The 11,931-nt window shown below is 40.9% G+C and overlaps 1 protein-coding gene across 1 annotated transcript; it reads right to left on the reverse strand.

Annotated features, from left to right (window-relative positions):
• Positions 1-9,218: 9,218 nt before the first annotated feature.
• Positions 9,219-10,415, reverse strand: LOC139410113 (prostaglandin E2 receptor EP4 subtype-like). The gene is made up of 2 exons (XM_071155556.1): positions 9,630-10,415; positions 9,219-9,538 (listed from the first exon to the last, which is right to left on the reverse strand). The coding sequence occupies exons 1-2, from the start codon at positions 10,413-10,415 to the stop codon at positions 9,272-9,274; spliced, it is 1,053 nt and encodes a 350-aa protein (XP_071011657.1). The 3' UTR covers positions 9,219-9,271.
• Between the last annotated feature and the right edge of the window lie 1,516 nt (positions 10,416-11,931).

Here is an 11,931-nt window from a genome sequence, read left to right on the forward strand (position 1 = left end):
ACCTCCAGCCCAAGCGGTGTCTGCGTAGGGCGTGAGGCATCATCAGGGACCCTTCACATCCATGCTACAAACTGTTTGGCCTCCTACCATCAGGTAGACGGTACAGGTCTCTATGTTCCCGCACTAAGCAGGCTCAAGAACAGTTTCTTTCCAGCTACTGTAACCCTGCTGAACTCTGTGACACAGCACTAGCCATATCCACCCCCCCCCCACCGCTTAGTACTGCCTCTCAGGGACCTTGTTGCATTACTCTCTTTGCACTCTTCACTGTATTACTGGACTCTGATATTGCTTTGCAAAGTCTGATTAAGGACATTTTTCAATTGTACATGTACACCTTGTTAACCTCTGCTGCTATCCCTGTATTTCAGTTGCATGCCTCCTTACACTTTCAATTTGCCTTCATTGCACATTTATACATACCACTTAATAACATACATTGTACTTAATTGTTTCACTTGTACATTTTTTGTACTCTTTTATTTGACCTTCTGGTTAGATGCTAACTGCATTTCATTGTATTGTATCAAATCAAATTTTATTGTCACATACACATGGTTAGCAGATGTTAATGCGAGTGTAGCGTAATGCTTGTGCTTCTAGTTCCGACAATGCAGTAATAACCAACGAGTAATCTAACTAACAATTCCAAAACTACTACCTTATATACACACACAAGTGTAAAGGGATAAAGAATATGTACATAAAGATATGGATGAGTGATGGTACAGAGCGGCATAGGCAAGATGCAGTAGATGGTATCGAGTACAGTATATACATATGAGATGATTATGTAAACAAAGTGGCATAGTTTAAAGTGGCTAGTGATACATGTATTACATAAAGATGCAGTAGATGATAGAGTACAGTATATACGTATACATATGAGAAATAATGTAGGGTATGTAAACATATTAAGTAGCATTGTTTAAAGTGGCTAGTGATATATTTTACATCAATTCCCATCAATTCCCATTATTAAAGTGGTTGGAGTTGAGTCAGTGTGTTGGCAGCAGCCACTCAATGTTAGTGGTGGCTGTTTAACAGTCTGATGGCCTTGAGATAGAAGCTGTTTTTCAGTCTCTCGGTCCCAGCTTTGATGCACCTGTACTGACCTCGCCTTCTGAATGATAGCGGGGTGAACAGGCAGTGGCTCGGGTGGTTGTTGTCCTTGATGATCTTTATGGCCTTCCTGTGACATCGGGTGGTGTAGGTGTCCTGGAGGGCAGGTAGTTTGCCCCCGGTGATGCGTTGTGCAGACCTCACTACCCTCTGGAGAGCCTTACGGTTGTGGGCGGAGCAGTTGCCGTACCAGGCGGTAATACAGCCCGACAGGATGCTCTCGATTGTGCATCTGTAGAAGTTTGTGAGTGCTTTTGGTGACAAGCCAAATTTCTTCAGCCTCTTGAGGTTGAAGAGGCGCTGCTGCGCCTTCTTCACGATGCTGTCTGTGTGGGTGGACCAATTCAGTTTGTCTGTGATGTGTACGCCGAGGAACTTAAAACTTACTACCCTCTCCACTACTGTTCCATCGATGTGGATAGGGGGGTGTTCCCTCTGCTGTTTCCTGAAGTCCACAATCATCTCCTTAGTTTTGTTGACGTTGAGTGTGAGGTTGTTTTCCTGACACCACACTCCGAGGGCCCTCACCTCCTCCCTGTAGGCCGTCTCATCGTTGTTGGTAATCAAGCCTACCACTGTTGTGTCGTCCGCAAACTTGATGATTGAGTTGGAGGCGTGCGTGGCCACGCAGTCGTGGGTGAACAGGGAGTACAGGAGAGGGCTCAGAACGCACCCTTGTGGGGACCCAGTGTTGAGGATCAGCGGGGTGGAGATGTTGTTACCTACCCTCACCACCTGGGGGCAGCCCGTCAGGAAGTCCAGTACCCAGTTGCACAGGGCGTGGTCGAGACCCAGGGTCTCGAGCTTGATGACAAGTTTGGAGGGTACTATGGTGTTAAATGCTGAGCTGTAGTCGATGAACAGCATTCTCACATAGGTATTCCTCTTGTCCAGATGGGTTAGGGCAGTGTGGTTGAGATTGCATCATCTGTGGACCTATTTGGGCGGTAAGCAAATTGGAGTGGGTCTAGGGTGTCAGGTAGGGTGGAGGTGATATGGTCCTTGACTAGTCTCTCAAAGCACTTCATGATGACGGAAGTGAGTGCTACGGGGCGGTAGTCGTTTAGCTCAGTTACCTTAGCTTTCTTGGGAACAGGAACAATGGTGGCCCTCTTGAAGCATGTGGGAACAGCAGACTGGGATAGGGATTGATTGAATATGTCCGTAAACACTTGTTCAATGACAAAGTTGAATCTAATCTAAATTTGTAAAACATGGTATATATTGTTGTAATCAATGACTGTGAGGACATTGGGAGGAAACTTCTTCAAAGGGAATCTTTCTGGATCCACAGGGTCAACACACTGTCTCCTCTTGGCCTTAACGAGGAGTTTGACTTGAAATAGTTTTTATAGTTTCAAAATATCAAAATTAATATATATATTTTAAAATCCTAATTGAATATTGTATGTGTATGTATATTACTGTAAATATTAATCAAATTCCTTGTGTATGATCATATATTGTGATACATTGAATGTTAATATTGTGTACCTATGTTATACATTTTTACTTTCTGTTTCAGGAAGTACTGCCCCTATATATACTATATATGTCACTGAGTACTGCCCCTATATATAGGACCTTCCACCCCCACCTGGGATATGGATGCCTGATAAAGACATAAGGGTCAAAGCGTTGTTATAAATATCACCTGGGAGCATGAGCAGCAGTGTGTTGAGTTTTCCTTTTGCATATGGTTGTAACCCACTATTATTTTGGGCTGAGTCCTTCAATGATTTCCGTTGGGAATCGTTTATGCCTATTGCCACTAGCCCTCCCCTTAACAACACTCGAAGAAGACATCTGTGACAACTCTAATCATTTCTCCTCCTCGAAGAAGACATCTGTGACAACCCTAATCATTTCTCCTCCTGTCTCCTCTTTCTTTGTTCTGTTAGACAGGTATGTGGTGTACACAAGCATATTATCTATAGAACATCTTAGAGTAAATGGTTGTCTGAGTGATACTTACCTTTTTATTATTGAAATTGTAAAGTTTAAATGTGTAAATTGATTGAGTGAAACCGTTAGCGATCTTGACATAGAGATGACTGTGTTAAGCTAGGCTAGCCCATCGAATAACACAATAAGAAATGTCGGCAGCTAATATTCTGGTTTTAACTTATTGATTCATAGGTGAGGTAATATTGTGGTTTCTTTTCTACTCCGTTTATATTTTCTAGGCGCTGACATCTCCCCATTTGTTTAGAAAAACTGTATACGCTAACGCTCAGCTAACTGCTCTGATGCTAGCCTGTCAAGCCTATAGGGTTGCTATGAGCTTAGCAGCTACCGTTACCTGGCTCAGTATAGAGATGATTGCACTGGTTTATGGTTAATTTAGCTATAAAGGTTCAAATAGGCTTCCTTATGTGTGTATTTATTTGTATTGAAACAGTACATGATTGTTAACTTTTATATCATCTGAGGTTAAGATAAATACTGAGAAGGTATATTTTTAAATGCAAGTCAATGTATTAGCTAGCGGAATTGTTTTAAATACAGAGAATGTACTATGTTACTGTACTTACAGTACTTTCTAGTCTTTTACAGCATCTGAATGAATTATTCATGTTTTGCAGATCGAAATTCACCCAGGCTCAAACATTACAGTGGGCGACCATGCAAACAGGCCAACTGCGATGGCAAGAGAGCTGTGGTTTTGGTATTGACATGTTGCTGAATAACAACCTGAAATGTATGTAAATAGATTGTATAGACCGTAGAATTATAATTACTTGAAAGGGGAATAGGCCCTTAGATTATGGCTAGAAGGGGCTCGTCCTTGGCGCTGGGGGATGAGTTTGCGCAGGCTCGATATAATTTTGTCTCCAAGTTTGAAGATCCAATCACATTGGGTCATTTTTGTGGGGTCTCCATCTCATAATGAACATATAAGGATAACAGGTAACTGGAGGTTCATTGCCTATGAAAGAGGCTAATTGCTGTTCACCCAAACCAACCCTGTTTTCAAATTAGAATGCCAGTTTTACTCATTCTAATTATATGGTGCAATGGCTGTGGTACAGTATGTACATGAATGTATTATTTCTAGCATTGTAGAGCTAAGCCAGAGACGTTATCTTTAGACCTAACTCAAATTTAAATATCTTGCTGTGTCATTATGACTTTGGATAATTATTTAGGACACATTGAACTTATTTCATTTGAACAATTCTAGGTGGCAAAACTAAAAGGGGAGAAAAAAACAGATCCTGAAAAAAGTGAGTAGGTTTTTGTTAATCGATTGCAAAAAAAGCATTTAAGTGTGCAGGTATTGTCATGATATATATAAAAAATATTTGACTTATAAATGACTCATGGCAGAAAGAATGGTGAATATTATTTCAAACACTGACATGGCTTAAAGGGATTCTGCTATATTTCAAGATTTAGGTTGCTTTTTTAAATGACCCAGAGTCACACGAACTAATGGAAACCATTTGTATGTGTCTGTGAGTAATTGGGAGATGATTGAAGTTAGAGTAATTGCGCTAAGCTAACAAAATGCTAAGTCTCCCACAGTAGCCAGCTCCTCTCAAACAGGGAAATGGAAGAAAAAAAAACGAACTACTCCAAAGCTGTGTGGTTGGTCATTTATAGTCTTACAAAGCTATACATAGTAATAAATATTTTATACATTCATTAATTTTACTAATAATCATTTGAAACATTCTATCCACTTCCTCATTCTCTGTCCCGTTGGCACATAGATATGTACAGAGATCGCAACATTCTATCTGTCTCATTATGGCGTCTGTAAGCACAGAGACAGTGCCATTGAGACAGATGCAACGTTGCAATCTGCTGGTTACTGTACCGGGAAACTTCCAGCAATTGTGCTAAGCTAACGATATGCTAACTTCAATAATCTCCAAACTGCACGCAGAGACATAAAAATGGTATTGATGAGTTCATCGAAATCTCACAGTATCCCTCTAAAAATGTATACCCCATAACAGGGTTGGGGTCAATTTCACTTTTTTACACCTTATAGTCAGATGGCTAACAAAAACATGATATAGGTTATGGTGGCAATTAGACAAAATTCAATGTTTGTGGCCAAATCCTCTCAAGTTAACAACTCTAACCATGGATTACAGTTTCTACTTTCAGGGTAAGGAACCATATGACTGACTATAAAGTGTAAAAAAGTGAATCCCTTAATTGAATGTATAAATCGGTCATTGCAAATAGGGCATTAATGGTCAAGGATTTCTTATTAAACTGAATCTGATAATCGTTTTTCAATTTAAAAAAAAAATATATCTCTTAATTTATGAGCCCAAACCCAACCATTAACTGTTCTATGTGCTCTTTATCTTCTATTTGTTGCTTCCTTCCACAGATGCTGGCAAGAGTGCTTTCCGGGTGTAACAAAGGGACAAGTGGGAACGGCTTGCAACAGTAAAATGGCTGAATTAAGAAGTGATGAGAGAAAAACATTTAATGAATAGGATGAAATTAAGTTTTTATTGTTTTGTGTTTGTTCTAATGTTTTATTACCATGGCTACAAGTACTATGACTACAAGTATCACTGAAATAATGCAGGTATTGTGACATAAGGGACATATACAGTGTCTTCAGAAAGTATTCACACCCCTTGACTTTTTCCACATTTTATCGTGTTACAAAGTGGGATTAAAATGGATTTAATTGTCATTTTTTTTGTCAACGATCTACAACATTTGTAAAAAAAAAAATAAAAAAAATGTGAAAAATAAACAAATATCTTGATTTGATAAGTATTGTCATATATTACTTTTTCGTATGGGCTGTTCCACTCTAACCTTCTCAAAGTATACACACTTTTCGGCTGCTTTGAGGAAAACAGCACAGAGTCGATGACATGGTCCCCCGCTGCTCACGAAGACTGGGCTCCCAATCTCTGTAGTCAACGTGAGTAGGACCTTCAAATATGTTAACCCTCGCAAGGCTACCAGCCCAGATGGCATCCCAAGCCGCGTTCTCTGAGCATGCGCAGACCAGCTGGCTGGAGTGTTTACGAACATTTTCAACCTCTCAATATCCCAATCTGTCATCCAACTTGCTTCTAGATGGCCACCATTGTTCCTGTACCGAAGCACACTGAACTAAATTACTATCTGTCATCATGAAGTGCTTTGAGAGGCTAGTCAAGGACCATATCCCCTTCACCATACCCGACACCCTTGAACCATTACAATATGCATATAGATCCACAAACGACGCAGTCGCTGTTGCACTGCACATCCCGCTGTCCCGCCTGGACAAGAGGAATACCTATGTGAGAATGCTGTTCATCAACTATAACTCAGATTTTAACACCAAGCTCGTCACGAAGCTCAGGGCCTTAGGTCTAATCTCCTCCCTGTGTGACTGACTGGCCGACTACTGGTGGTGAGGGTAGCCGACCTGAAATGGTCTCACCACACCAACACCGTGGTGAAGAAGGCGCAACAGCGCCTCTACAACCTCAGGCGGCTGATGAGATTATGGAAGGAACTTCTACTGATGCACCACTGAGAACATTCTGTTGGGCTACATCACTGCCTGGTCTGGCAACTGCACCGCCCTCAACCACATAGCTCTCCAGAGGGTGTTGCAGTCAGCCCAACGCATGCACCGCCTGCACTCCAGGACATTTACAGCACTCTGAGTCAAAGGAAGGCCAAGAAGATCATTAAGGACCTCAGTCACCTGAGCCATGGACTGTTTACTCGGCAACCGTCTAGCAGACCGAATCAGTACAGGTGCATCAGTGCCAAGACTGAGAGACAAAAAACTGCTTCTATTACCAGGCCATCGGATTGTTGAACAGCTATCACTAACCGTCAACCAGGTAATGCTCACTCACACAAGCTATACACACACACACACACACACACACAGCTAACGCTGCTGTCCCATGTCATAGAGACATTGAAACATTGGACACTACCTGTTTCACACAGAGTATTTAAATACTGTATATCCCCGGCATAGCTCATTCTAATAATTCTACTACTGTACTTTGTATTTGGTTACACTGTTCATACACACTGCATATTTATTTATATACTGGATTCTTGACATAGCTCACTAATATATATATACTGCTGTACATATCATTCTTAGTATATATTGTGTAAATTCTGCTGGTGTACAAACCTGATTTTAATGTCTATGGTACATACGTATAGATTGCATTTTGATTACTGTTACAGTGCTATTTGGGTTATTAATTGGATTCTTACCAACGTTTTTTTTTTTTTGCTGTACTTTTTTACGAATATTTAAATTATTTGGATACTTGTTTGACATTTTACTGCATGTTAGGAGCTAGTAACATACTTATTTCACTGCAACTGCTATAACATCTGATAAACTGTGTATGTACGTGACCAATAAACGTTGATTTGTGCCAGTACATTCCTTTAAAAGGAACAGGTGGAAAGTCCCTCCAGCCGCTTTCACCAATCCAATACTTTTAAATGCATGAGTGGAAGTGAACAAGTGCACATTTCTGGGTGAAGGGTAGAAAATAGGAACACAACCTAGGGGAACTAATCATCTCCCTGGGAAGTCTCTCTCCCATGACCTCCATGACAAAGTTCAACGCCTGTTTTTTGAGAGTAACTGCAGTCGCAAGTATAGTTGCTGGACAGTGTTTAGAATTCAGTCCAAAGTTTTGAGAAAAACACTTGGACACATCCTGCTCCTCTGAGGTTGTTTACAACTCTGCAGAAGAGACACCAAAGTGTCTGATGTGAAATGTCTGTTACTTTGCGTTTGTTGCCCCTTCAGGGTACAGAGTAGATCCGGGAGATTAAACTACATCTTGTGCATTAACTGCCTTTGAGCTTGATCCATTAGCCCCTCAGGGGTCTATGGCACAGTAACCTAACATAACAGGGATAGAATGACGCCTGACAGTGGGTTTTCACCAACAACGAATTCGGCAGTATAAGTTTTTCCCCCTTTTCATTTTCAATGAGGGAACACAGAGAAATGTGAGGGAGATTGTGGGAAGGTTGAGCAGCGAGAACCCTGCTAGCAGAGCGGTAGAAAAAGTTGAGCTCTACTTTATGCAAGTTTCAAGAAAAAAAAAAAAAACATATTTAAGTTATGTCCCCACTTCCGTTTTTCAGGGAAAGAGAAGTATCCCTGATCTTGCAACATCCGCTTTCTGCCAACACCGCTAAGGGTGACTCTATCAACAAGGGTCTTGGTTAGAGGCTCAGTGCAAACAAAAACTAGATTTTTTTGTGTTTTATATATATTTCCACACTATAAGGTTGGAATAATACTGTAAAATTGTGAAAATTATGTTTAATGCCATTTTAGTGTAAGAGCTGTTTGAAAAGGCCGCCTGAAATTTCTGCCTGTGTGGGTGGGATGCAATTTTGGTCTGCCTGGTGACATCACCAAATAGACCAATAAGGAAGAGAGTTCGAAACCTTTCTGCCAATAGCTAGTTTTCCGTTTGAGCCTTCCCGCTCAGACCAATCCCAGAGAGTCCTAGCATAATTCTTGCTTGAAGAATTGCTCTTTGCTAAGAAGTTATTTGTTAATTTTTGACTATTTTAATTCAAAACAATCACAGTGAGGTACTTAATTGTTATCCGGAAATTATTTGGTATTGTGATAAAAAACGGCTGCATTGGACCTTTAACCAAGTAATGAACAACCTCTCTGTGGCCACAATGGGGAAAAACAAGGGGTCATCTCAGGCCAACACTAAACAGACTCAAAACCTAATCATTCCGTAGACCCACTCTTTGCTCATTGATATTACCAATGAACTTAAAAAGTCTGAATTGGTTAGCAGCACTAAACAAACCTGGTGTTCATACAACGGATCTCTTTAACTTCACAATGTCATATTTATTGTTTGTGTAAAACGTATACATAGCTGTGATTGAGCCAAATGCTTGAGCCCATGGTACTATCTATAATTTAACTGTTACATGATTAATTTGTTTAATTAATCTACTGTTTTTGAAAGTTATATATTTAAAACAGGTGAATTGCCACCCATCATCAATTATATCGACAGAACACATTGTGAGACTGGATATCGGACAACTTGTGGGGAGAAATGGCAAGCTTTGTCCCCCCTGGGTGACGTGAGCGCACTAGGCGACTGTGGCGGGCAGGTGAATTATGTTTTTTATGCAAGGAGCTTCACAGAGGTGTGAATACATGGGTGTTTGTAATGTCTCCTTGGTAGTGGAATGTCCTTTGTGATGATTTTACTGGCAACATGGGTGCTTTGCTTTTGCGACCAATGTAAAACACTTTAGAGAATCTCTGAATCTTACGGAACAAAGTCCTTCTCAGGAGGATGTAGATCCAAGGGTCAAGAATGGCGTTGACCGAGGCGATCCGAATAGCCATCAAATCTGCATGGGAATTCTCGGTCCATGTTATCTGGTTAGAAAATACGCGTACCTACAGCAGAATAAAAATAGATGTTAGGTGTACGGCTTCTCTCTTAGGTAACCTACATGAAAGCATAATATTAAGACAAAATGTTTCTTACCACCAGCGGCGCTGAGCAACCTAAAACAACCACGGAGGTCACCATGAGCACCGTCATCATTTGCGCTTCCACGCCGGAGGAAAGCGCTTTCCAGCGCGCCCGTGCGCTCCCTCTTGTAACTGGACTTTGGATTTTCCTGCGACGCATTATCAACAGATTGCCACAAACTGCAAAGTTGAGTACTATCGTCATCAATATCAGTAAAAAACTCACACTGGCATATAAAAACGAATATGTTGCAGGCAGTGTCTTATCAGCCCTCCAGTTGATGAAGCACCACGTTTTGGAGGGCTGACAAATGCTTCCAGCCATACCCATCACTGGGAGACAACAAAACGCAATGTTGCTGAGATAAATGCAAAACAAGCACTTGCGTGCAAAATGTTGGTCAATTCCCCATCTTTGGTAAGTGTAAGGGCAGCATATCGCGAGGTAGCGCTCAGCAGACATTGCGCATATAATACTTAGCCCAGCCACTCCGAAGAACAGCAACAAAAAGGAATGGAATTCACAAAGGTTAGTATTATCATATAACACATTTTCATTGAGGTAAGTTGCTATAGTGATTGGGCTGGCCAAACAAGTACCAAGCAGATCCGTCACAGCCAAACCACAAACTAGGGCGAAGAACGCGGAGGATTTGCGCTCCTGCTTAGATCCAGAAAGAGCGGCTATTGCTACTATATTTCCAATGACACCAACTGCAAACATTAATACCGGTACAGCCATCGCTTCAGCTGTCTTGTCAGGCAACGTATGTGTAGATGAATTACGTGTATCGTTCATGTTTCCAATCCAGAAGTAGGCTATCAAATGCACGCTATTTGTTCTTTTTTAGATAGCCGTTCTTTAGGCTACTTCATAAATCCATTCAAATCCAAGCAGACACTGCGACAGATGTTTGTCTTGTAAATTCCACGTTTCATGTTTGCTGTTGTCCAATAGCTTAAATTGTCCTCAACCTCGCCAAATGTCCAGTGGATGGAAAAACATGAAAATGCTCTCTCGACTCACAGCAAGCAAGCAAGATGTCAACGTCTCATCAGCAAAACCCAGACTGTAGATGGATGGTAAGAAAGAACACTGTATCCTTTTTATGTCCCATCATCACTAACAGTTGTCACTTGACTCCCCAAAAACCTGCGCAATTTCCAGTGCCACTCTGCGTCAGTATTAGCTAAGTTCTCGACAAAAACCTTTAGGCTTCCCCCCAGCCAGCATCATGAGCTTGTTGATTTTTTTTCTCACAAATTCTGTGATTTATTTGTGATTTAATTTAACTCATAAATTATTTATTGAAAGGAGTTGTTCTCTTGGTTTTATCCATTCAAATGTCACAACTTCCAAATTAAATGAATAACTAACTATCCAAAAAAAACTAAAAACTCACAAAGTCAGTGGTAAGACTCGTCACTTAGCTTTGTCATGGTAGCTGCCCAGTAACATGAACACAGTTTATACAAAGCCTGAGTCTCAGCTGTGCACCTCAACCAAAGATGACTGTAAATGGTAGTGAAGTGACATCTATGATGGAAGGAGACAACGTGAACGATGCCAGTGCACTTAGTGCCGTCTCTCTCCCATGCCACTTCTCCATTATTGGATGACTAATTATGTGTTTAGATGGGGCCCCATGACCAAGGGTGAATGTCTCAAACACTTGTTAAAAAAAAGAATACAACACCTCTGAGAGGGATGACTTCACTGGCACACAACTGGCCTCCTCTTATATACAGTTTATATCAGCAATACACGAAAGTGGCAGGCCTAGCCATAGCACTCAAGTTGGCCTTTTGTATACTGCTCACTCAAGTATTAAAAAGCTGGGTACCACACTGTGGGTCAAATTGTGTGGCTCCTACACACCTGATCTATGCACACAGTGGAATTCATAAACAGCCCAAACATTTTCAAATTCACCTCAGAACACTTTCTCCTTTAACTGGAAAAAAATACTTGTATGACAGAAACATAATGTGATGAACGCTTCAGCTGTGACTCTCATTAAAATATGATTTTTGCCTAAAATACCCAGCTAACACATAACGTTCTGAGAACCATCAGTTTCTTAGAGCTTGGTGAAAGCGTGGTTGTTCTATAGTTATTTTGCATACAACCTTCCCACAACTTTCTAGGAATTGTGCAGGTTAGTTTCTTGGCTTTGGAACAAACATTCTTATTTTCTTGGCATCAAATCCAATTTTATTTGTCACGTGCCGAATACAACAGGTGTAGGTAGACCTTACCGTGAAATGCTTACTTACTAGCCCTTAAGCAACAATGCAGAGTTGTTGTTTTTTTA

This window comes from Oncorhynchus clarkii, chromosome 5 (genome assembly GCF_045791955.1).
Source record: "Oncorhynchus clarkii lewisi isolate Uvic-CL-2024 chromosome 5, UVic_Ocla_1.0, whole genome shotgun sequence".
Classification (NCBI taxonomy): domain Eukaryota; kingdom Metazoa; phylum Chordata; class Actinopteri; order Salmoniformes; family Salmonidae; genus Oncorhynchus; species Oncorhynchus clarkii.

What these genes read in the sequence shown, in the direction of transcription:
- LOC139410113 (XM_071155556.1), bottom strand. Translation starts at nt 10,415, where the DNA reads ATGAACGATACACGTAATTCATCTACACATACGTTGCCTGACAAGACA. An exon ending in GTTGCTCAGCGCCGCTGGTG is followed by an intron (nt 9,539 to 9,629) that starts GTAAGAAACATT and finishes ATTCTGCTGTAG; the next exon opens with GTACGCGTATTTTCTAACCA.